The sequence below is a fragment of the Phoenix dactylifera genome, chromosome 12 (genome assembly GCF_009389715.1).
Source record: "Phoenix dactylifera cultivar Barhee BC4 chromosome 12, palm_55x_up_171113_PBpolish2nd_filt_p, whole genome shotgun sequence".
NCBI lineage: Eukaryota > Viridiplantae > Streptophyta > Magnoliopsida > Arecales > Arecaceae > Phoenix > Phoenix dactylifera.
The window spans coordinates 7,676,523-7,701,160 of record NC_052403.1 but is presented as its reverse complement, the minus strand read 5'-3'; the positions used below and the strand labels follow the sequence as shown (position 1 = coordinate 7,701,160).

Here is a 24,638-nt window from a genome sequence, read left to right as displayed (position 1 = left end):
TATTTTTATTCTAATGTCAAAGTAAATTGAAATTAAAACTTGTTATTTTTTTGTAATATCTTTAAAGTTAATAATTGAATAAGTGAGATTTACAATATCATTACAATGATTGTTATCATAGATATACGTCAGCAATAAATAATTTCAGATTGTATAGACTGGGGTAAATAATAGTCATAATAATCATTATAGGAAGGTTTAAGAGAGAACATTTTTACAGTTACTGTCATTATTTTTCAATGTAATAACTAATATCATGGTCATTATATTAATGAAAAATAATTTAAAATTATGTAGGCATGATAAATTATACGATCTTTATAACCATTATGTTCAAACCTTGCGGGAAAAAGAAGTAGGATCAAATAATAATCATCATGATCGTCCACAAGAATTTTAGTAAAATCTGTTATAACAAAAATATTATTGGAATTCGAAGGAAATTAACGGGTAAGTTAAAATAGAAATTTAGGAGAAGAAAAGAAGAAAGAACAAAATGAATAAAATAAAAATAAAAAAAGAATTTGGTAACCCTAATTTAAATAAGAGGAAATGGTAGTTTTGCAAAATATTAACAAAGAATGGTTCTATAAACAAGCCAAGCTGGAAGACGGAAAGAAGAGATATGAGGGGTATTTTGATATTTGTTTGTCTCATACTTTTATATACTATTATAAGATTTTATACTTTTAATTTTTGCTCTCCACTCGCTTTACTCCAAAGTTCTTGGATTGGGGATTTACATTGGAGAATTCATACAAATTTATACACACGATGCATAAGTCATTTTGTTTACCAGGACTAGTCGTGCAGATGAAGATTGTCCATGGGCTCCATCCAACAACTCCAGCGAATGCATGCACACAAACGCCCATGCATGCACCCAAGTGGAAGTTTAGAGACAACGACAACCCTGCTGGGGAGGCGGGTGATAGGAGGGTTTGGAGCAGGACTAGCATGCCAAAAGTGAAGGCTAGAGATTTACTCGGCTTGGTTGGGAGGTCGCCGACACGACAGATTGAGGGGGTCTGGATCTGGAGGCGGCGCATCCACCCCAGAGTGGCCATGTTTATCTGGAAGGTTGTGTGGGGTTGTTTGCCCATCAGGGGCATGTTGGCTCGACGTGGGATGTGTATTCCCCCAAGTTATTGGGCGTGCCCGGAGGGAGAAGAGTCGATTTTCCATGCCCTATTTGGTTGTCCCAGGCAGTTCAGATTTGGGGGTTTGCCTCGGCTTCTTTGGGATTGCGGCAGGGGTGATCATCGATTGAGGATTTTTCGCGCTTCCTAAAGGATGCCTCATGGAGGCCTGACCTTGAGGAGCTGGGAATTAGGGCGGCTTATCTCGCTTACCACTACTGGCTTGATAGGAACGCTCGGATCTTTAAGAATAGAGGAGCGCAGCCGAGGGTGGTGTTATTGGCATCACTACGTCGTCATCCCTTGGGACGGCTGGAAAAATTTGGGGTTCCCATTTCACTCCCATAGCATCCAGAACTGTGTTCGTCTCCTGGGAGCCTCCATCCCCTGACTTTCTCAAAGTGAACTTCAATGGTAGCGTCGATGTGGGAGGGAGCAATAAAAGTATGGGATTTGTCATCCGAGACCGGAAGGCCAGATTCGTGGCTTTTCTAGAACATTTCACGTTTACAGGGAGACGAATAGTGCTGCAAACTGGGTGGCATCTTATGCAGCCATCATTCTGGAGGTTTTATTTGGGAGAACCACAAGGTTGTCCCTTCTCCCTTGCATTTTATACTTTTTCTGATTTTATGGGCTACATCTACACCCGATTTGTGAGTTCCTGCTGTACCAAAAACAAAAGGGATAACGACAGCCAATGTAGATCAAGGCCAATTTTTTTCTCAGCCATGCAGCCATGGCTGGATAAGAATAACAAAGGCATAAAAATGGATGTAGCTTTGCTTAAAATGCTGAAAACAATAGGGACATATTTGGTTGGGAGGAGTTAGACTTTGAAAGAAGACTTCGAATGAGCGACCCCATTCCAATTTGAGAGGAGAATGGCAATACCTCAATCTCCGAAAATCCAATACGAACTCTCATCTAGTATCCAAATTCCATTCATATTCCTTCCGATTCCAATTTCAATCACGATTTTGATTTCGATGGTGAACCAAATACAGCTCTGGAGTAGAAATGAGAAACCATTTGACCCTTGGTATGCAAAAAAATCATAAGCATAACAATTTAGAAAAACAAGATGATAGAAGAAGAAACCCAGCTGAAGGAATTTTCTTAATAAATATCCAAAAAAGAACATCTTTCATAATGTCCATGAAATGAACATGATGGCCATGCCCATCAGTTTGCTCAAAACAAAAAAAAGAAACCTAAAATGAAGCCCAGGATTACACAGAAGAAAACTATCCAAGAAGAAGGCTCGAGCTTCAGAATTTGATCAATTCAGCAAGGGCAAGGCAGTTGCTAGCCAACTTGGTGAGCGTATCATCGTAGCTCGCCATCGGCGAGGTTCCGGGCATCTCCGCGAACCCATCCTCGCATGTGCCATAGTCGTCGAGGAGCGCACTCAGCATAACATTGAGAGTCCCCTTATCCCCCTCCGCCAGGGCCTTGGCGGCGGCGGCGAGATCGTTCAATGCATCCTCGTAGTTCTCGGCGCACGATTGGAGGATGCTCGCCGAAGATGGAGCGGAGCCGTCATCCACGAGCTTGGCAGCCTGGGCACGCGCAAGCTCGGTGTGGGACTGGCATGCCTTCATTTCCAGAGCAAGGAGAGTTCTGGCGTCGACGGTCCCGAATGCCGGCAAGAGAGAACTGATTGATGAGAGGCACAATTCCGGGTGGTCGGTGTGCTTGCACATCCCCTCGATGGCATCTTGAAGGCCGCTCGAGCGAGTTGAAGAGGCGGGCGTGGCTGATGGTGATGAGAATGGAGACGGAGATGGGGTCGGGGGGAGCGATGGCGACGAGACAGGGGACGGAGATGGTTCCTCCGCTGGAGATGGCGTAGGGGTGGTGGACGGCGATGAGGCTGGCGTCGGAGATGGACCGCGGGCCGGGGATGGCCTCGGAGACGACGATGGGGAAGAGAGGTAGGGGTATGTGGGAGAGGAGTTGCGAGGGACGCAGGCGGGGTTGGCAGGGTGGAGGAGAGAGGAGAGGGAGAGGGAGAGGGAGAGGAGGAGAGGGATTTCTGGCCTCATGGTGACTGCGGAGAAGGGAGCGCAGAGGAAGGAGAGCAGAAGAAAGGAAGGGTGTTTGAGCTAAAGAAGGAGAAGGGATTCAGGGGAATGGAGACTACGAAGGGTTGGAAAAGTTTGGCGGGGAGTGGTTGCAGGAATGGTAGGTGAATCATAGCCGTTGCTGGATAACTGAAATTTGAAAATTTTTAAGGCCACTAGGGTGGTCTCGATGGCCCTTCGTTCTTTCATAATTCTGGATGTTCCATGGACTTTTCTTTTCTAATCTGGTTCGAAGAAATTGAAAGAAAGAGAAATAGGGTGACAATTTTAGTATAATATCCTAATCGATTCATTAAGTAATGAACTGAAGAAAAAAGGTATAATTTTGACTAATTAGACAACTTTTGTTACAACCGAGGTTAAATCTAAATAATTGGATGAGAAGCCCCAATATGCCATGGTACCAGATTCCGTCCGGCGCCACATTAGTACTATTTTGGTATGGTACAATATATATATTTTTTTGGTATATCGGATGTCGGTACGCTATCCATATAGAATACCGGCACTATACTAGTATGATACATCCTGTATCGGTCCGTACTAATATAGCATAATGCCATGTGTATCTCTCATATATTCATTTCTTTCAATAAAACTAGCATTTCAGCATGTATAAAGCATATGTATTACAAAATAAAGAAAACAAAAAAAAACCATCAAGTATCAAGCATGGCAGGAGCCAAAATTATGTTGTGGAGTTATTGAAGAGGGACAGGTTGGAACATATAATAAAATTGAAGTTAGCTTTGAAGCCATGCACCCAAAAGTTTTGACAACAAGAATAGAAAATACAGACGGTAGGTGAACACCCCATGATCCAAACATGTGGCTACTATGGTGACCAGTATAGCGTAGCAAATCTAGCTACTCAGGAATGCTTGGACGTTTAGTGAAAGCTACCCCCTCCTAGGTTCATTGCTAAGAGGGCCGAAAGCCAGGCAACTGAGATCATTCAATCACATCTGATGGATGAACCCTTGACACCGTTAGTCCATCTACTTCCTTTTCCATGCATTATTGGTTTTGCCTACCTGAATGAGAGGACATTAAATCTCCTATTCTAGCCATCACCATGAGAAAAAGGCCCCAACAGATGGTTGCCACAGCTTCTATCAGCAGGGAAAGTTTAAGAAATAATTTACTAGTAATAATTTTCTGTTCTCCAATGCACACTCCGAAGCGAATGCAGTATTAGCACCAGGGTTTGGAACATGACATGGATAAAAAGACAGAAGGCAACAAATTATATGCATCGAGATCATGAAATATATTAAACAGTTCGATGCATCTGATCATCAAGTGATGAAATGCATACAACAACCAATCCAATCCACGATTTTTTTGCTCGAGCAGATGGAGATATACAACCTGAGAAAGAACTCACTCCAACATTTTTTTAACAGATATTCAACGTAACAGTTAGGCAAAACCATAGCCAACACATACAACAGTCATATACATTCATAAGTTACAACAGACGCATTCCTCATGAAACATAAGTACATGGCACAAACCAGAAATCAAGTTCTTATTTAAGGAACAAAGTTCTGAGCTCTCTACGAAATTAAAGCTCAAGCTGACCTCCAGAGAACAAAAGGAGAGTGTCTAGCCTTCATGTTCAGGACTCTTGACAACTGTGACTGGGCAGGTACCATTATTCACCACATAGTTACTGACACTGCCGATGAGTATCCTGCAGAAACGAACAAAGAAATTAGTGAAAATCTCTACATGAACTGGTAAGCTATGACTAATTTGATATGGCCATGCTCATCATTAGCTTTTTCATCCAGTCTAGCACCAAGTTTTGAATAAAAACAGTCCAAGACCAGGATGTTTTGAATAATAGAATGTTCTGGCGTGACCTCTTGACCGTGCTGAGCCCTCTTTTCCCAATGACCAGACAGCTCAATGGAATACTCTCAATTGCTTCACAAATCTTTTCACGGGCATCCCCCCAGTAGATCTTCATGATAACCACAATCTGCTAACATAAACGATATGGTGCTACATTATCAGTATCAAACTTGTGCGACTGTATTGCTTGAAGAACATAATAGCAAGACTCACCTCCTTCTGCCTGGCTACAGTATTGAGGATATCCAAGGTCTCAGCATCAGGTTTCACCCCATACTTTTTTGCAACACCAGGATCAGAGAACTCAGCTAGTGGGATAAGTGCTGCGGTATGGCCATTACACCAAAATTATTTTCAAAAGTCCGTTTGAGAAAAGAAGGATGCTCAAACAAATGATAGCTAAAAAATGAAGTCAACAGCCAGAATTCAAAACAGTCACAATTGTTGTTACGTGCATGGAGTCTACGACATTCTACTTGCAAGCCCCATCTAGTGACTGTAAATGAGCAGCTGCAACTTTGAACAAGTAAAAGGTACCTTGGATTCAGGAAAAAATGAGGGAATTCTGTTTGCGTTTTTCTTAATAACAATATTTGAATCATCTCCATGTGCTGCATACTGTTTGCAATATCTAATTATTAGAAAAAAAAATAACAAAGGGGCATACCTAGCACTCTCTTTCAATGCTAAAATTTTGCCTAATTTTTTCACTCATTAGTGATATCTGCAATTGTGAGATGGCTGGAGGAGTTTGAATTGAGTCCAATTGTTTGGACAGCCCTGGAAAATGAATTCAGAGATTAAACTGCACATGCGATAGAAAAGATAGGACAAGTAGTGAAACCCACCTGGCGGCGAAGTGGAAGGACAAGGAAGATAAATAATAATGAAATTCCAAATTATAAATCAATGGATGAATGATAGAGGTCAAGAGGAGATACAGTGTCTAGGAATCCCTTGGGGATGGAGATTTGTTTCTACAGACTTGTAGTTCTACAGGTTTTGGTGAACTATTTTGAGCAATCTTGTTCTATCAAGTTATCAAATTTCTCTAGATTTACTACACACCTAGATGAACATGCAGATAAACAAGTTTTATAGGAGGAATAGCAATCACCTCCAAAAGAACAACCAATTGACATATTATTTGAAGAATCCATTGCCATCGAAAATTGATTTGTGTAATGCTATTCCAAATTCGAAGAACACCAAAACCAAATACAAGACCCCAATTCAGCGATATACCATGTCCGAATAACAATGTCTAGTTTAATAAAGAAAGTGTAGCTAGTACACACCAAATCTGCAATATTATTAACACATGAAATTGAAGCAAAAATCATGACTAGTTGTTGAGGTCATGTGCTTCTTGCACTATCCAACTGATAGTCGATAGCCTTAAATTCGAATCAGAACTATACATGAAGAAAAGTTTCAAATTTCAATACTTTTCGATTTGCCAAAAAAAAAAAAAAGAATTTCATATCAAACAGTCAAAAAATTAACTCCAGGACCAATTTAACACTCTAAATGAAAACAAGATCATGGGCTCTCCGATCACTGATATGTGCTTACTGCAGCATCAGCTTATTGTGCCTGTAAAACTGTACCCATCAATTGAATCACATCTAACTATGCAAGCAAGTTTCAAAAGTTGATATTTTTGAGAAGTTAAGTTTGAAATTTTAATCTTTTTCCTGAAAAAAAAATAAATGGGTTCAATATCAAGTAATCACATAACAAAATCTCGTACATATTATCTTTTAAGACAAATACAGAAATCATGACTCTATGTCACACTGCCTGATATTTACTTCTATAATAACCCTATGACCATGAATTTGAGTCGCATCCATGAATGTAAACAAACTTCAAAATCCGATCTTTTCCTAAATTCCAACAAAAGCGCTATGATCCGGAAAAAAAAAAGTGGCAAAAGGCTAGGAAGAGTAAACCTAAAAAGCAATTTAAGAGGCAAGAGTATATGCGAGCGAGATTGGAGATGGCGAAAGATTAAAAAAAAAAAAAAAAAATAGAAGATAGAGAAAGATACGGGATCCGGTGGCCTCCCAGAGCTGCATCTCGCCCTCCTCGTAGAGAACCTCCTTCTGGACGTTGATGAGGATGAGGTGGTCGCCGGGGCGGACGACGTTTTCGACCGCCCATCGGAGCGCCGCTTTGCTGCAAGCCGAGAAGTCCACCGCCACCCCTACCCTCCGATCCGCCGTCGCCATCCCTTTTGCCGACAGAGAAGTAGACCACGGCCAAGATGAGAGGCAGAAATAGCCAACTAGAACCGAATAAAAATGCAGAAAGACCAAAGACAGGGGATTGGGTGGCAATTTATCATTCGATAGATCAACACAATCCATTTTAAACAAATCTAGGTTTGATATAAATGGATTTAGATGGTCAATCCGTCTATATCTATTTATTAATTAGGTTGAATTGAGTTTTAAACATTTGATTCATTTAATCTATTTTAATTTATTTAATAAATAAATTTAATTTATTTAAAATCTACTTTCATAACCTGTTTGATCTATTCAAATTTATTTAATTCTTTGAAGATCTACTTAATTTAATTTGTTTAATAAATAAATTATTTAGATCAAATTAAATTATTTGTTTATTAAATACATCGAATTTAGATTTAAAATTTTAATTTATTTAATAAATACTTTGATTTGAATCGATAAAAAATTTATCAAATCCGTGTCCCGTCCGACCCTACCGCCACCGATAGATCCGCTTTGCTGCTCGTCCGCCACAAAAATAATAGATTTTATAAGAAAGGTTTTTTACTTCTTTGCCCTATAAATTTGTGACAGATCAAAGAATATTCTGATCATTTGGGCCTGAACCATGTAGGTTCCTGCTCCTGGCCTCTCTTTAAACAAATATTATTTTTTTTGGTAAATCGGATAATTTAAATCAGTCGTGTGCAAATGTATTCGTGCTAATCTTAAAAAAAATCATAAAATTGAGTAAAAAAAATATGCCAAAAAATATCACATAAGATGCAATAATGGCTTCTCTGTAAATATATAAAACCTCAATTAATAGTAGTAAAAGCTTCATTTTCCATTAATTCTCTAAGAGCGGATGAAGTTTTCTATCTATAGAAGATGCATCACAAAGCCATCACATAACTATTATAGTCACCCGCTATATAAACATGTGAAGCTTTTAATGTGTATATAGCATAATTCAAACCTTCTCAAGCTATGCGTAACTTTGCCATTGAAACTATACTATCAAAAATTCTAATACTGTCTACAGCTAGTAGTGCACCATTAACACTTCATATATTAAACCTTACTCCACAAAAAACATTTTTTTTCATCACATTCACATCAAAATTGACCTTGGGGATGCATAAATTGCATAGGAAGAGCCACAGGTTGCCCCTGCTGTCAAAGGTTTCTTTGCAACAATCATCCGAAGAAATTCATGAGTATGGATGGGAGCTTTTAATATAATTAATCTACCACTCTGTCTCATATCTTGAAGATACGATTATTCTTTGCGAACCAAATATTATAGGCAATATAATAAATCAAAATTGCCACCTTCTCTCTACCATTATTGAAACATCTTTTTCCAATAATGTGCAGAAAATCATCGATAGAAGATGATGAGAAAATAGATGAAGCCTATAGCCATTGAAGCTGGCAACCATTCTAAAGACATGGATGACAAATGTGGATCTTGAAGCACATTAATAGATACACCTCATCTACATGTCATGTAATGTTATAGTAAAATAATTGAAGGTAGGAACAAATCTTCTTCCAAATCAGGAAGCAGAGCCATTGAAGCTGAGAACGCGGGAGATCGAGAGAGATGAAGGAAGAAGGGAAGCAGAAGCTAACGCTAGAAGACTATTTATACTTCCTCAACAACCTTGATCGCCATCGCCTCAGCCTCGATCAGCTCAACCAGGTTCTCTATCTCTCTCTAAAATCCCCATAGGTTTCTCCCCGGTGATCGAAACCCTCCTTTCTTTTTGTCCTAATTCCTCTTTTTAACTAGGTAATTGTGTCAAATCGTAATTTTTTTTCCTTTTTCTATAGATCCGTTATTATTCTTGGAGCTTTTAATTTTTAATCGGATCTATTTCGGTGGTGGTACCCTATTTCGTGCTCAGATCCCTTCTCTAACAAAAAAAAATCATTCCAAATCCGTAGAAGTTAGCTTATTTTACTTATAATTTGGATTTTTTTTAACGGCATTTCTGTGGTTCCTATGTCCCAGATCGTCTTCATGCACGGATTCATCAGGTTCCGCACCAAGGTGAGGCAGATCCCCAATATCCTTCCTCAAAGATCCATGCTTTGATGTTTTTTTTTTTCCTTCCTCAAGTTGTGGGAATGATCAGAAGGAGATCTTGGCGAATCTGAATGCGTACGATCTGATGCGTCCCACGCGATCGACGATCCGGGAGCGCGGGACCACGTCGTGCGCGGCGCTCGAGCTGGAGGAGGTGAAGGACGACATCGCCGCCCTCGGATGGCAGGAATGCCCCATCGGCTCCCTCTCCACCGTCCGGCCGCGGGCGCTGGCGCCGGTGGCGGAGGCGGCGCCGGAGGCCGTATCGATCTCCTCGGCCTCCGCCGCGTCGCACCTCGATCGCCTCGCCGCCGCCTCCTCCGGGGTCAAGAAGAGGAAACGCCGAAACGGACGCCCAAGACCGGTCGCTGCTCTCCCTGCCGGCGAACTAACAACTGACTCTTCGGGACCCACCTGACATCCGACGTGGCATGTTACAGGAGCGCCACGCATGCGAGTCCCATTTGTGCGGTCACATCGTGGGCGGTAGTATTATAGTTTAGTACTGATGTTTTTGAGCTTTTTAGCTTAGTTTGTAAAGGGTCCGTAACGGAGAAAAAAATATGCTTTTTTTGCCGTTATAGTAGAAATAGTGGTGGTTACCTGACCATTCAAATCACAAAATAACGGCTGATGCAAACTTGGAGAAGAAAAATTTCTAATAACATTAATATTTAATAATTTGAATCCCAGACAACCAGAGTTTATTATGCCATTGTTAACAGGACAAAAATTTAAAATGTTAGTTTTTGATTAAGTGAATAATGTTTCTTTTAGCTGAAGTCTAGTAGGTCAGTGTATATTTGCACTGAAGAACAGCCTTTTGTAAAAACTAGTCCATAAATAGCTGGATGAATCTATTTGGCACCAAGATATCCCTATTAGCAGAGTAGGGCCATGCCATAATGTCAAAAAAACTTAAGCTCCACTCAAATTTAGGCATCATATGAGCCATAACATTGATAAAACCTATAAATACCAAAATCTAGCATAGGGGTACATGAATGCAAACGGCGAGCAAGATTAATTTGTCCTCTAAATCAGTACATGCTTTACAAAAAAGTGCTCCCCAGCTTAGCTTTAGGTGCTATATGAGGATCTCTACAACCAAAGCTTAAGAACAAGATAGGTAGGAGAATGAGAACCTCCTTTCTATGAACGATGGCCATCCTTTCAAAGTGAACAGTTGATTGAAACATCAGCTATGAAAGAGGCAATAGAAAAAATTAATCACCTATGAATGAATCTCATGGGAATGAATTTGCACTGAAAAAATCACCAGGAATACAGGGTTTAGAAGGTAGCATGTCCCATTTTTTTGAATTTTCATGCTTCCAATGCATGAACCGAAGACATTACCCAATTATAGTACCTGCAATCCAGTGTTTTTGGAAGGGCGAACTGTGGTCAGTCTTACTTTAGGGTTCTTTGTTTTTTTTTTGCACAAAGTGGCTGCCTCAGGCTTGAATCCATGTATGGGCTTGTCGGGCCGAGCCTTTTATAATTTCACCAAGCACAAGCAATGACCCTAATGGATGTCAGAACGGCAACTAATTGAGAAGCAACCCTATACTAGCTAAAAAATAGCAGTAAGGTTCCAGGGTACTACTTTGGAGAGTGATGGACAACAAACTTATCTCTGTTGCTAATCTATTGCCGATACTTAAGCCTTCAACCAGATTCAAATGTCCCAAGAGCTTTGAATGTCGTCAGTGATACTTTGCAGGATTTCTTCTTGCGTCACTATAACTAAGAGAAAATTTCCTAAGAAATCAAAAACTGAGAAAGAAGCTTGAGGGTTACAAACCTGGAATTCCATTGCTACCTTCTTCAAAAAACCTTCCTTGTATGCATTGTAAAGACCAGAAATTGGGCCCGTTCTTGGGCCCAATGAACTGAAGTCGGCAATGGATGCCGACTTCAGTCTATTCATCGTGGTCTTCCCACGATGAACCCGCCGGCCGAACGGCCAGCGGGATCTCCGCACACCACCCCCCACCTCTTCCCTCTTCCCTCTTCCCCTCTTCCCTCTCCCTCTCTCTCTCTCTCTCCCTCCCTCTCTTTCTCTTCTCTGAGAGCCCATCCTTATAAAAAATTCATCTTTTCCTCCTCTTTCCCCTTCCTTGAGAGCCGCTACCGCCGCCGGAGTCGCCGCCGCCGCCGGAGCCGCCAACGCCGCCGGAGAACCCACTCGTCGACGGCCGGAGGTGAGAAAGACTACCCATTTACTGTTTTATGGATTTAAGAGGGGAAAGAATAAGGTTATGTTAATTAATTTCATGCCCTGTTTCGGAAAGACATTTTTTTTTAGATCGGCCGGCCGACGGTGGCCGGTCGGGGTCAATCCGGCCGAAACCAGTTCGGCCGGAGGTGGGCGAACGGGAGCCGGGCTTCCCAGCCCCGGTCCCTCTCTTTCCTCCCTTTCTTCCTCTCCTTCTTCTCTTCTTCTTCCTCCGCTCGACTTGTGACAGTGGGATGGCCGACGGCGGCGGGCCGAGCGCCGCCGCCGAGGGCCACGGTCGGCCGCCGAGGGCCGACCGGAGCCACCAGCCACCCCCCCTTCTTCCTTTCTTCTTCTTCTTCTCCTTCTTCTTCCTCTTCTCCTTCTTTTTCTTCTTCTTCTTCTTCTTCTTCTTCTTCTTCTTCTTCTTCCGGCTGGGTGCTTGTCCTTGCTTTGATTTCCGTGCCTCAAGTGGGGATCAGACCATGAACCGGTTTAGATTATGAACCGGTTCCACCTAATCCTTGTATTGGGTTTGATCTGAATTTGAGTGAATAGGTTTGGGTTATGGTTTGGATCTGAGTCAGAAATTGGGGTTAGCCTGATTTGAGTGTAATCTGGTTCGTCAAGATTTAATCTAATCTGGTCTGGTCAGACCTGGTTTGGGTTGGGCTAGGGACCTGTTTTTGGGCTGAGTTGGGTCTGATTGGATTTGTGGGCTGGTTTGGTTTAGGCCCGAGATCTGATTTGGACCTGCAATCTGGTTTGGTTCATTTGGGCCTAATCTGTGTTGGGCCACAATTGGTTTGGGTCTAAAGAATTCTGATTTTTGGGATCTAGTTTACTTATTCTTGGATCTATGAACTTAGGAGTTTAGGGGATTGGAATTAGTTTAAATTATGTTTCTTAATTAATTAAATAATTAATATTTATGTTTAATCAGGGGTTCGTGATATCTGTGGCAGGGATTTTTAAGCGAGCCCAGGTAGGTGACCTATTGCTTTAAAGTAGAATTTTAACATGTATCTTGCATATATGGATGTTATGATTTATTATTGGCATTATGTATTAGAATTAAAATTAAGTATTTAATTTCATAAACTGTTATGTACTTTACTATTGGGAGTATGATCATGACTTGATTTGGAAAGTTGATTATTGATTTTTAAAATCCGCGTGACTATAGTCTAGGCCCCGCCAATGGGATGATACGTTGGCCCTGTCGACTTGTACTGAAGAACTAGTTCTGACACCGCGACCACCGGTGATAGAATAGTGGCGGCACAGGGGTGCGTTTTGCTCTTCGGAGCGGCTCAGTGGAGCGTGAGTTTGGCACCAGGGGGTGCGGCACAGTGGTGCGTTGGCTCAGTGGAGCGGCTCTTCGGAGAGTTGTATTGTCACTTCGGTGTAACCATGCCACTGGGTGATGTGGCCGTAGTCATGCGGTGGAGTTATTTTGAGTCTCGGATCGGGTTTACGTATTGTCGTGTGGATTTTTGGATTTATGAGTTTTAGTTGCTTTTCATATGCATCATGACATGTTATATGATTACTTTATTGCATGATGTTGCCTACTGAGCTGTTAGCTCACTCCTACTATTTACATTTTTGCAGGTGATGATATATGATTATGGGGATTACGGGATGGAGTGATCATGATGTAGTTAGCTAGTGGATATTGACTTTCTCTTTTGACTTATGTATATATGGACATTTGATCTGAAAACTGAAATTTATTTTTAATTAGTTATTAATAGTTGATCTGATTCATCTGCCTTGCATGCCTGCGGGGTCCGCCCTGCAGGTGCGCGGCGTCTGCTCGCGCCCCGGGCCCCGGGTTCGGGGCGTGACAGATTTATTGGTATCAGAGCTTAAGGTTAAGGTATCCTAGGGTTTATGTTCAGGTGAGTATCAGTGGAGAATTATGATAGAAAAACTATCAGAGATTTGGTTTATAATCACTTGAGATTGTAACAAGAATGATATTATAATCTAAGGTTTAAGACCACTAGGGACTGTGGCCTTAGTGGCACTAAAGTTTGAGGTTTAAGATTATTGGAAAATGTGACCAGTTGGAATCTGAGCATATGTTTAAGATCACTAGGGATCGTGACAGAAATATATCATAGCTTAAGGTTATGACCACTTAGGACATGAAAATTAAATTCAGTGTTTAAGCTGTAAGATCACTGGGCATTGTGATAAAATGTATGCATCGGTTTGGTTTTCGATGCATACGGAAGGAAAGTATAAATTGTCTTTGATCATGATAAGAGAGGTTTGGCCTAAGATAAGTATAGGTCAACAATGGCATATCGAGTATACCATGTTTAGATATTATTTAAATGATTTGAAAGTTCAAATTTGATGGGAGTTTTAATGTGATCATACTTTTGGTTTTGCTGCTAATTATTAGAGTGGGATTTGTACGTTGATTTAGTATTGGAGTAAGCTAAGGAGATTTCATAATATTGAAAGGAACGTTCTTCGAAGTTGAAAATGTATGTGGATTATATCTGGTGTTGGCATGTTGGATATTGCAAATATGTCTATTTCCTATGGATGTATTTGATTATTTTGAGGCCATAGAGTATGCATATTGATGGAAGAATTCTAATTATTTGAATTTGCATGTTTGGATTGGGCTCCTGAATTTTCTTATAATTGTTGGAGATTATTGGATGTGTTAATCTAAAACTCGAGCCTAGATTTAAGATTTGAGCAGGGATCTTTTGTCATTGTTGATGAAGCCACTAATAGATGTCATATTGAGTAGAGACTTCGGTCATGAGATGCTTACATGAATTATCATATATAGCATTGTTGATGGATGTTAAGAATCTTGGTGAAGAAAGATCTGGAGATCGATAGAGTTAATTCCTACTCATAGTGGTATTGGCTCAACAGATCTAACCTATTGAATTTGAAGTAAATTCTGTTGGAAGGAAAATCAATGTAGATTTTCTAATTAAATTGCTAAGGGAATACAAGAATTACCCCCTTTAAATTAAACTTAGATATTTTTGGATTCTAAGAAGGTTGTGGAGATCACGTAGTGACCTTAAACTTGACTAAAGGATTGGGGGTTAGTTACGATAACTATACTCTATATAAATTGAGGACAAAAAGATCTAGAGGTTTTGCTCTAGTTCTACTTGGAAATTTGAAATTTGGAGTTTCTTAGTCTCAATGCAAAGTGATACTTTAGTCAGAAATTATTTTATGACTTTAGAGAATTAAATGAATTAAATCAGAGTGTGCAGCGGAAGTGTGGTGGTTTGACTTATTTTGAAACTGGTTAAGATCATTAATATTTGATCTAAAAGGCATTATGATGAAATACTTGAGTTAGTTTCAGGAGAATGTTGTTGATTCTATGGATCTCTTATTTGTTGGGATGATGTGGGGGAGAGGAAAATTCTGGGTCCAGAGATGGTGCAGCAGACAGTGGAAAAGATTCAGTTGATCAGAGAACGACTCCGAGCAGCTCAGAACAGACAGAAAAGCTATGCAGATATCAGGAGGCGGGAATTGGAATTTCAGGTCGGAGATCATGTGTTCCTCAGAGTATCCCCTTCTAAAGGGATCATGCAGTTTGGAGTTCGAGGCAAGCTCAGTCCGAGATATGTGGGACCCTTCGAGATTCTCGAGAGAGTTGGATCTGTTGCTTATAGACTGGCACTTCCACCTGCTCTATCGGGAGTTCATTCTGTTTTTCATGTCTCTATGTTGAGGAGGTACATTGCTGATTCCAGTCATGTGATTGAAGTGGCACCTTTGCAGCTCCACGCAGATCTTTCTTATGTTGAGCAGCCTATCCGTATAGTGGATAGGAAGGACCAAGTTTTGAGGAGGCGCACGATTCCTTATGTAAAGGTGCAGTGGAGCAATCACAGTGAGAGAGAAGCTACTTGGGAGCTGGAGGAGGAGATGAGAGAGAAGTTTCCTGCCTTGTTCTCGGATTGAGGTATGTTTTAATTTCGAGGACGAAATTTTTTTTAGTTGGTTAGAGTGTAAAGACCAGAAATTGGGCCCGTTCTTGGGCCCAATGAACTGAAGTCGGCAATGGATGCCGACTTCAGTTTATTCATCGTGGTCTTCCCACGATGAACCCGCCGGCCGAACGGCCAGCGGGATCTCCGCACACCACCCCCCACCTCTTCCCTCTTCCCTCTTCCCTCTTCCCCTCTTCCCTCTCCCTCTCTCTCTCTCTCTCCCTCCCTCTCTTTCTCTTCTCTGAGAGCCCATCCTTATAAAAAATTCATCTTTTCCTCCTCTTTCCCCTTCCTTGAGAGCCGCTACCGCCGCCGGAGTCGCCGCCGCCGCCGGAGCCGCCAACGCCGCCGGAGAACCCACTCGTCGACGGCTGTAGGTGAGAAAGACTACCCATTTACTGTTTTATGGATTTAAGAGGGGAAAGAATAAGGTTATGTTAATTAATTTCATGCCCTGTTTCGGAAAGACATTTTTTTTTAGATCGGCCGGCCGACGGTGGCCGGTCGGGGTCAATCCGGCCGAAACCAGTTCGGCCGGAGGTGGGCGAACGGGAGCCGGGCTTCCCAGCCCCGGTCCCTCTCTTTCCTCCCTTTCTTCCTCTCCTTCTTCTCTTCTTCTTCCTCCGCTCGGCTTGTGACAGTGGGATGGCCGACGGCGGCGGGCCGAGCGCCGCCGCCGAGGGCCACGGTCGGCCGCCGAGGGCCGACCGGAGCCACCAGCCACCCCCCCTTCTTCCTTTCTTCTTCTTCTTCTCCTTCTTCTTCCTCTTCTCCTTCTTTTTCTTCTTCTTCTTCTTCTTCTTCTTCTTCTTCTTCCGGCTGGGTGCTTGTCCTTGCTTTGATTTCCGTGCCTCAAGTGGGGATCAGACCATGAACCGGTTTAGATTATGAACCGGTTCCACCTAATCCTTGTATTGGGTTTGATCTGAATTTGAGTGAATAGGTTTGGGTTATGGTTTGGATCTGAGTCAGAAATTGGGGTTAGCCTGATTTGAGTGTAATCTGGTTCGTCAAGATTTAATCTAATCTGGTCTGGTCAGACCTGGTTTGGGTTGGGCTAGGGACCTGTTTTTGGGCTGAGTTGGGTCTGATTGGATTTGTGGGCTGGTTTGGTTTAGGCCCGAGATTTGATTTGGACCTGCAATCTGGTTTGGTTCATTTGGGCCTAATCTGTGTTGGGCCACAATTGGTTTGGGTCTAAAGAATTCTGATTTTTGGGATCTAGTTTACTTATTCTTGGATCTATGAACTTAGGAGTTTAGGGGATTGGAATTAGTTTAAATTATGTTTCTTAATTAATTAAATAATTAATATTTATGTTTAATCAGGGGTTCGTGATATCTGTGGCAGGGATTTTTAAGCGAGCCCAGGTAGGTAACCTTGCTCAAAGTATGATTTACATGTATTATGCATATGTGTATGATTATTTCCAGCATATTGATATGTTTTATATTCTTGGCATCATTATTATTTAGAAGCATGTTTTTGACTGGAAATCGATCATCTGAAAATCTATTATGTAGATATTGGTTTTGAAAACTTATGTTTATATTAAGTTTAATTGTTGGAAATTGTGGATGTGATTTTGGAGACCGCGTGACTATTGTTTAGGATTCCCGCCAATGGGGTGGAAACGTTGGCCCTGTCGACTTGTATGAGGAACTAGTTCCGGCACTATGGGGTGTTTTGGCTCTGCGGAGCATGCTCTGAGGAGCAGAGATTGGGCACCCTGGGGTGCAGCACTGCGGTGCAGGGCTCCATTAGGAGCAGAGTGTTGACACTTCGGTGTGACCATGCCACTGGGTGATGTGGCCGTAGTCATGCGGTTTGATCTGTGGATTATGTTATGCGTGATGTGATAGACTGAGATGGTATATATATATTACTTGAGTATCGGACTGGTTTGCGGATTATCATATTTATTTTGTGCACATGACCTGTAGTTACATTGCATATGCTTTAATACATGTTATCGTGACTTTATGCATGTTGTTACCTACTGAGCTGTTGTAGCTCATACCTGTTTTTGACATAATTGCAGGAGATGATTGATGGGAGATTCGGGAGGAGAGGACTTATGACACTGGACATAAATAGATTTAGATTCATTTTGTCATAAGTAATTGATCTTGTAAATAAATGTTATCAACTTTATTTGAGACATTTGAAATTGAATTATTGATTTGATTATCATAAATGATAGATTTTTAGTATTGATATTGTGATCTGATGATGTGACTTGAGTGTCTGATTATTCAGCCTTGCACGCCCGTGCGGTCCGCCGTGCGGGTGTGCGGCGTCTGGCGCGTCCCGGGCCTAGGTTCGGGTTCGGGGCGTGACATGCATGAAGCAAAACTATCACAAGACACAGTTCTTTGTCGTATTTTTTGTTCTTTTTTTTGGTGGGACACAGTTCTTTGTTACTAATTTGAAATTGAATAATGTAAGTCTTAAAGCACAAGAAGATCACTCTTCGATGAGTGTCTCTTCGCAGCATCGCATCCAAAGGATCGGTGGCAATGGAAAAGGCAAGCATAATGCAGCATAAGCATTGGAAACTTTATTTGATCATAACTCCTACTTAACACATTTTAAGATGGGTTCATAACACAGGCATATCTATGCTATCCTAGCCTTCAAAAATCTCTTGGATCAACAAAAACCCGTGATAGTTGAGATGCAGCAGTCCAATTGATACTGTCATTTCCTGCACCATCTCCCAACTTCTTCAAACACCAGACATCATTGATGCGTGATATGGAGGATCCCCATGACAAATGCCCACATAGAGGGTCACAGTTACTCACCTCAGTTGCAATAGCTTTGCAGTCTGTCACATCCTTGGCCAAACTGAAAGCAAAGCACCACAAAGATTTCATAAGATCCCCCATCCTCTCCCCTTCACCATGAAGCCCATAGAGGAAGAGAAAACCAAATGGCCCAGAGAGAAGTTCACAACATGAGGGAGCTCTTAAGCAGCGCAGGATTTTGGATCTTATATGGGAAAGAGTGGTATTGATACACCTAACTGAATGTGCTCCTTTTATTTGAAGCTTGTAAACTTCATAAGTCTTCCACATGCTAAGGATGGCCCAGGAGCTTGGAGTTTTGCTAAGGAACTTACTGTCGTGCTGTTTGCAATGCAAGCCATCCCAGTGCTCTTCCTTGAAGTATGACACCCATGTACCAAGGCTAAGCTCTTCTTTAAGAATGGCATCGATGTCGGCAGGAAAGAATTTCTCGCCTCCGAGTCGATCTTTATATAACGAAGTAGCTTGCTCAACAGTCAGCTTCTCTATCCTCACATCACCAGATGGATTCCTCTTGCTACAAGCTTCAACTGGTTGAAACAATATTGCTAAAGAGCTTAGTTTTTTGTAATCACATTTAAGAACAAAAAGATTTGTGGACGCAGTATTGTTCTCCTCTGTGGCCAAGAAAACATATCGTGCTCCATTTCTTTCAGCCCAATCTTCGACTGATTTGATGAGCTTTAATCCAATTCCCATCCTCCTACGTACATTGGAAGAAAAACAAAAAAAACAAGACATGTCATCATATGTCCGGTTTTTTTTTTCTCCCTCCCTTGCACAAAATATCTCGATATATAGCTGTTGGATGAAGTTGAACTCAATCTTGTTTTTCTTCTTTAGACAATAAGTCAAGTGTGCATCAAAATGCACACCGACACATATCAATCAAAGTCAATATTAACATGGAAAGAATCGTCATTACCTATCGTTTAATTATCACTACTAAATGTCTAAAGCTACGTATTAAAAATCCTTTTTTTTGCTAGTTGATATACATGCGTAACCCGATTTTCATGTTATAAGGAATTGAATTAGTTTCAGCATGTTATAATGATGACCATTTAAGAAATTTTTAGCCTATTCTGTTCTTTGTTTTTCCTAAAATTGTTTAAAAGTGTCGAAGATGACAAGGACTAGTCTAAAATGTTTTGGTTTTGGGATACAATAGTCTAAAATGGTTTTTACTAGCAAAAGTTTTTTATGGCATACAACATGTCATCCATCCTTTCTATTTTCCTCATGTAATCGAGTTGAAATTAATCATGGAAGATGAGCGGATAGGTTGAGATAGTAGGTCAAAGATTACATTTATGGTATTTGTGTGCTGTAACTGAAATTCCAAAAAATGTTTGTCAAATTCAAATTTATAAAAGTGATGATATATCTAAGACTTTAAAGAGAGGTTTTTTCAATCAATTTTTCTCTCTGGATACATGCTAATTGTGGCATTTTCTAAACATACATAGAGTAAAATTTTATTGATATAAAAATTCTAACAACTGATAATTTCAACTTGACTAGCTAATTGTCCAAATCCCTAGCAATAGTTTTCTTAGGGTTATTCTTGGCCATTCTTTTTATTTTAGCTTTGGCTTGCTTATCAAATGTATGTTTCGAACCAAAAGAAAAAATAGATGTCAATGACGAACACACGTAGAAATATTGCATATATCTGATTTTTTAAATAAATTGAATCAAAAAAACATCGGGGGAAGTGACTCACTGCTCCAATAATACCTTGAAAATATAACGATATAATAAGAAAAGAGAAAGTTGTTGATCTACTCTTCCTTAAGTTGACACCTCTCCTTTGGAACTTATCATATCTTATCTATTTAAGAAGAACAAATGTGTCATGCTTATTACCAAGAGCACCAAATTACTTTCGCCATGGTCACTAAGACATGAACATGGTGTTACTTTCACCATGCATGCATGGTCATTAAGACATGAACTTGGTGTCACACTCTTGGGTACATGACACACACAAACACGCACACGCGCGCGCACACACACAGAGGGAGAGAGAGAGAGAGAGAGAGAGAGAGAGAGAGATGTGAAGCCAACCTATGCTTAGGGGAGACCCTAAGGCCAAGGATGTAGCTCATCCACACTTGGCCCGTCTCAAGGCCAGTCCCCACACGCTTCATGCAGCCTCTTACCACTCCTACAACCTCTCCATTTCCCACCAACTCAGCAACCTGCAGGCCAAAGATAACATTAGCATCTCAACTCAAACAGTCATCCATATCATCTTCTCCATGGTACAAGCTTTTAACTTTAATTTTCTTCTCTCAGGCATAACCTCTAGGATTTGGCGATGAGATTTCTGAGGAGCAAAAAAATTAATATCATGGGACAAAGCATAAAAAATAATAACAGTCATAAAATCAAGCAACACTTGAAAGAAACCCCACCTACCAACATAACATGGAGAGGATAAAGCCTAATCCTACATAGGGGGTCTCCTAGCATGTTGGTGAGGATAGAGAAATCTTTTATAGACCCAATCTCACAGTCCCTCTCAAGCTTCTCTATCACCTCCCAGTCTTTTTCCCTGTTGAACTCCCTTACGACCACCTTCTTGTCCATGCTACCATGGTTGAGATCCATCTTTCCTCTATTTCTTTTGTTTTACAAGGCTGAGGAGCTCAATGATAGGGGAGGGATCAAAAACTTTCTACCTAACAGTTGGCTTACACTCATGCTGTCCCTATATATCCTAGAACCCGTATCATTTCCCATTTACTTTATGAGAGCTTTCTCGTTTGTTTCTCATTCTGGACCTAACAAACCACATAAACACTTTTTAACCTTCTTAACATTAGAAAGTGGGGTAATGCAACATAACCTCTCATGAGTTTTGAGAAAAAGCATGATATCACAAGATACTTTAATTTGTTGTTTACTTGTAGACATCCTCCATGTTTAGAGGGAATCTCTATGAAAGTTTTGATGTTTCAGAAAAAGGTAGAACTAATCTTCCAACTTCTCTCCTCTTTGAGGTTGTGCACTTCCTTCGGCATGCTGAAGGAGTTGTTATCAACTGCTATATCACATTATTTTTGAAGTCTACATATGGGGCCTCCTCAGTTACAAGAATGACTCACCATTATACGAGTAGTGGTCCGTTCAAAGCCTAAACCATCACTATCGGTTTTTCTTCACATGGGGCCTACTGATGATAAAGGTGGATATGTAGATTTTTGTAAGGCTCATTTGGTTTGCGAAAAAATATTTTTTTTGTAAGAACTTGAGTTTTGAAAATATAATGCCTGAAAAAATAATTTTGACATATTTCGTTGACCATGAAAGAGCGGTCATTTCATAGAGGCTTATATTTGGTTGAGCTAGAAAGTTTGTGAAATATTATATCCTTAATAAAGGGAAAGACCTTACCTATAGATTTTGATGGCTTAAAGGTTGTTTTGGAAAAAAAACATTCCATTTTTCAAGTAGTGGAAAAGTAGCTTTTCTATATTTCTTATAAATTTTTTTTTTTATGAAACATTGGAAATCTTATCCTTATGGAAATGTTACTTTTTTTTATCTTGTTTATTTAAAAAATCCAACCAAACAAGAGACTCTTCTTTGTTTTTCCGTTGATCACACTTTCTTTTTTCCTTTTTCCGCGAACCAAACGAGTCCTTGATATACAGAGAATGCTTCGTTCTAGTTCAATGATGCTTTCATCCCTTTTTTTTTCTTTCCGGAAATAACTACAGGGAAGCCATGAAACATTTCATAGAAATCATAGAAAAATTATCCATGTTCAGCACTTTGGGAAACACCTCCCAATATTTGAAATCAAAACCTTTCCTTTGCAACTTGCTAAAGCTAGGTCACATAGAACACTACAACAAAAGAAAGATCATTAGTAAAAAAAATTTTGATGACAAAAAAATCGTCGCCAAAATCATGACTTTGGTGACAGAGATTAGCTCTTGTCACTCAGTTAGTGTCAGCGATTTAGTCATATAATATTAAAACATTCTGTTAAATCAAAAATTTTGTGCTTAGTACCTTAGTAACATGCAGATCAACCATCCCAAATCAAAAAATTGGGAAAAGATACCGGAACTAATCTCATTGCAGACACTGCCTAGCGTCATCATAAAATGTTTCAAATTATATACATTATCTGCACTTCTTTTTCTTCTTGGATCCTCCTTTCAGCGGTATCACATCATGCATGCATGTTTAAAAGCATTGACGAGGTAAGAGGCATGAATAGAAAAGAAAATGATCTCTTTGATAAGCTTGCAGCAGCCTTGTTTCTGTGATGCCCATAATGTTTACATGGCTTATATTCTATTTGTGCTGTCAAACATCAAGCCCTCCTGACCTTCCCTTCAAACGCAGTTTCCTGTAAGAAGTTTCACAGGTTGGCCATCAACTTTGACTACCAAAACAGTACTGTTATTCATAGAAAGGGAAATGATCTGATGGATTTTTTTTGGGCCCTACAATCAGCTAAAAATTCTGGCAGCAGTCATTCTATGACACCCACCATTTGGCCTGAGAGCTTTTGGATCATTTGAGAAGAAGGGTGTCATAAAAGGTCTGCCAACTTTCTCCTGCCATCTGACCGGACACACGTACAGCTCCCAGCTGCAACCAGATCTCCGGCCCTTGGAAAGATGGAAGAACTGATGAGCCTTGTGAGCCTTTTTCCTCTGGCAATAAATGGTCTTTTGATGATGCTATATGTTGGTGCTGCTTGTGAATGCATAGTTGCTGCACTGGAACCTTGAGAAATAATGCCCAGTATGTCTGTTCTCATGCTTCAAGAGCTCATTTTTCCAAATATCAAACTAGATTTCAAATATCGACAGGATGGTGGGGTACTCTACAGCTCAACCAGGATGGGATGAATCAAAAAAGTTGATCCGGATGGAAGGACATCCATTATCTTGAGTATGTCGTTCCATGGAAAAAATCAGAACACCTATTTACAACCTTGATATCAAATTTAATATCCAATTCGTCTATAGCAGTACTACTACCAAGCCATCAAATTTTTTCCTTAAAATCATGCCTGAAGTATAAACCTCCTTTTCCAATGTCTAATTAGACCATTTTGATGCCGTCGGTGATGATAAAGGAGTCATGGAGCAAAGATGCAATTGTTTGTGGCCATTAGACTTTGAGTAGTATATAAATTCGATCGTTATGGTCGAATTCTATTATAGATTTCTGAATACGTTCTCTATAGAGCCTTCTACTCTCCTTTTTTTTCAAGCTCAAGTCATGAAAGAAGAAATTGAAGAGAAAAATATCAGCAATAACTGATTTTATCAAATAATAGCTTATAATATTCAAATCTGCATCTGGTATGGGATGGATCTCATGCAACAACGGAGAGAAGATTGAACTACCTTGTATGCGAGTCACTCTTGTGTCCTTTTAGAAGAATACAGTCTAAAGATCAAGCGATGTACCTGAAAAATTAGAGAGAAGAAGATTGAACCACCTTGGTACATACCTGCAGATATGGTTCAGAAAGAATCTAAAATATGCATAAAAGACAGTCCACAGCTTGGTGAGACAGTAGTACCACGGACATATCAACGAAAGTCGGATGTGACTTACAGGGGTGCAGCGTTTTGAAGGTAGTGATATGTTTGCAAAATAATGGTAAATGAAACAAAAGGAGGGAGACAAAAAGGAGACCTAGTTGGAGGTGGCGACATGATTTGAAGGAAACTTTCTTTTACAGAAGGACTTGGCCTTTATGCGGAAAATAACGGTAAGATAGATTCCACGTAGCAGGTATCAAATAGACCACATAAAGCTTGTGGTTTCCGTTGTTCGTGTACTTATTATTAACTTTTACTTAAAAAAATAAATTTATAAAAATAAATAAATTATTTTTTTTTAATTTTAGATATTTTAATTATTTTAAAATATTTGTTTTTTTTATATAGATGCGATGTTTCAAAATATTACATAGCTTAGAAATGCCACACTGTATAAGCTCTAGCTCGTATATTGGGTTACTCAATTCATATTACTACTTCTCTAATTTTCGAGACGAGTTAGAGAATTCTTCTCTCTCTTTTTTTTCTTTTGATTTTTTTTTTTTCATCTGGGCATTTAAAGAAAATTGATTGGGACAAGTCTCCTCAGCAATCGTACTCGGTAGAAGAGCATCGAGCTGAACTGAGTTGTTGCACTTTAGGAATGAGATC

General features: G+C 40.3%; 4 protein-coding genes across 5 annotated transcripts; 1 reads left to right on the top strand and 3 right to left on the bottom strand.

Moving 5' to 3' along the window:
- Positions 1-2,229: 2,229 nt before the first annotated feature.
- LOC108511503 (pectinesterase inhibitor-like) lies at positions 2,230-3,622 on the bottom strand. Its single transcript, XM_017844159.3, has one exon. The coding sequence runs from the start codon at positions 3,185-3,187 to the stop codon at positions 2,411-2,413; it is 777 nt and encodes a 258-aa protein (XP_017699648.2). The 5' UTR covers positions 3,188-3,622; the 3' UTR covers positions 2,230-2,410.
- A 961-nt stretch (positions 3,623-4,583) lies between these two features.
- LOC103712645 (universal stress protein PHOS32) lies at positions 4,584-7,462 on the bottom strand. 2 transcript variants are annotated; one of them, XM_008799220.4, is made up of 4 exons: positions 7,140-7,462; positions 5,300-5,409; positions 5,095-5,216; positions 4,584-4,922 (listed from the first exon to the last, which is right to left on the bottom strand). In XM_008799220.4, the coding sequence occupies exons 1-4, from the start codon at positions 7,456-7,458 to the stop codon at positions 4,835-4,837; spliced, it is 639 nt and encodes a 212-aa protein (XP_008797442.2). In that variant the 5' UTR covers positions 7,459-7,462; the 3' UTR covers positions 4,584-4,834. The 2 variants fall into 2 exon arrangements, with proteins under 2 accessions (XP_008797442.2, XP_008797443.2); XM_008799221.4 differs by having other exon boundaries at positions 5,095-5,213.
- A 1,134-nt stretch (positions 7,463-8,596) lies between these two features.
- On the top strand, positions 8,597-10,099 carry LOC103712646. Its single transcript, XM_008799222.3, has 3 exons — positions 8,597-9,031; positions 9,344-9,382; positions 9,468-10,099. The coding sequence occupies exons 1-3, from the start codon at positions 8,933-8,935 to the stop codon at positions 9,834-9,836; spliced, it is 507 nt and encodes a 168-aa protein (XP_008797444.1). The 5' UTR covers positions 8,597-8,932; the 3' UTR covers positions 9,837-10,099.
- An 8,057-nt stretch (positions 10,100-18,156) lies between these two features.
- Positions 18,157-21,060, bottom strand: LOC103712672 (probable N-acetyltransferase HLS1-like). Its single transcript, XM_008799255.2, has 3 exons — positions 20,869-21,060; positions 20,515-20,648; positions 18,157-19,147 (listed from the first exon to the last, which is right to left on the bottom strand). The coding sequence occupies exons 1-3, from the start codon at positions 21,058-21,060 to the stop codon at positions 18,271-18,273; spliced, it is 1,203 nt and encodes a 400-aa protein (XP_008797477.2). The 3' UTR covers positions 18,157-18,270.
- Positions 21,061-24,638: the final 3,578 nt, after the last annotated feature.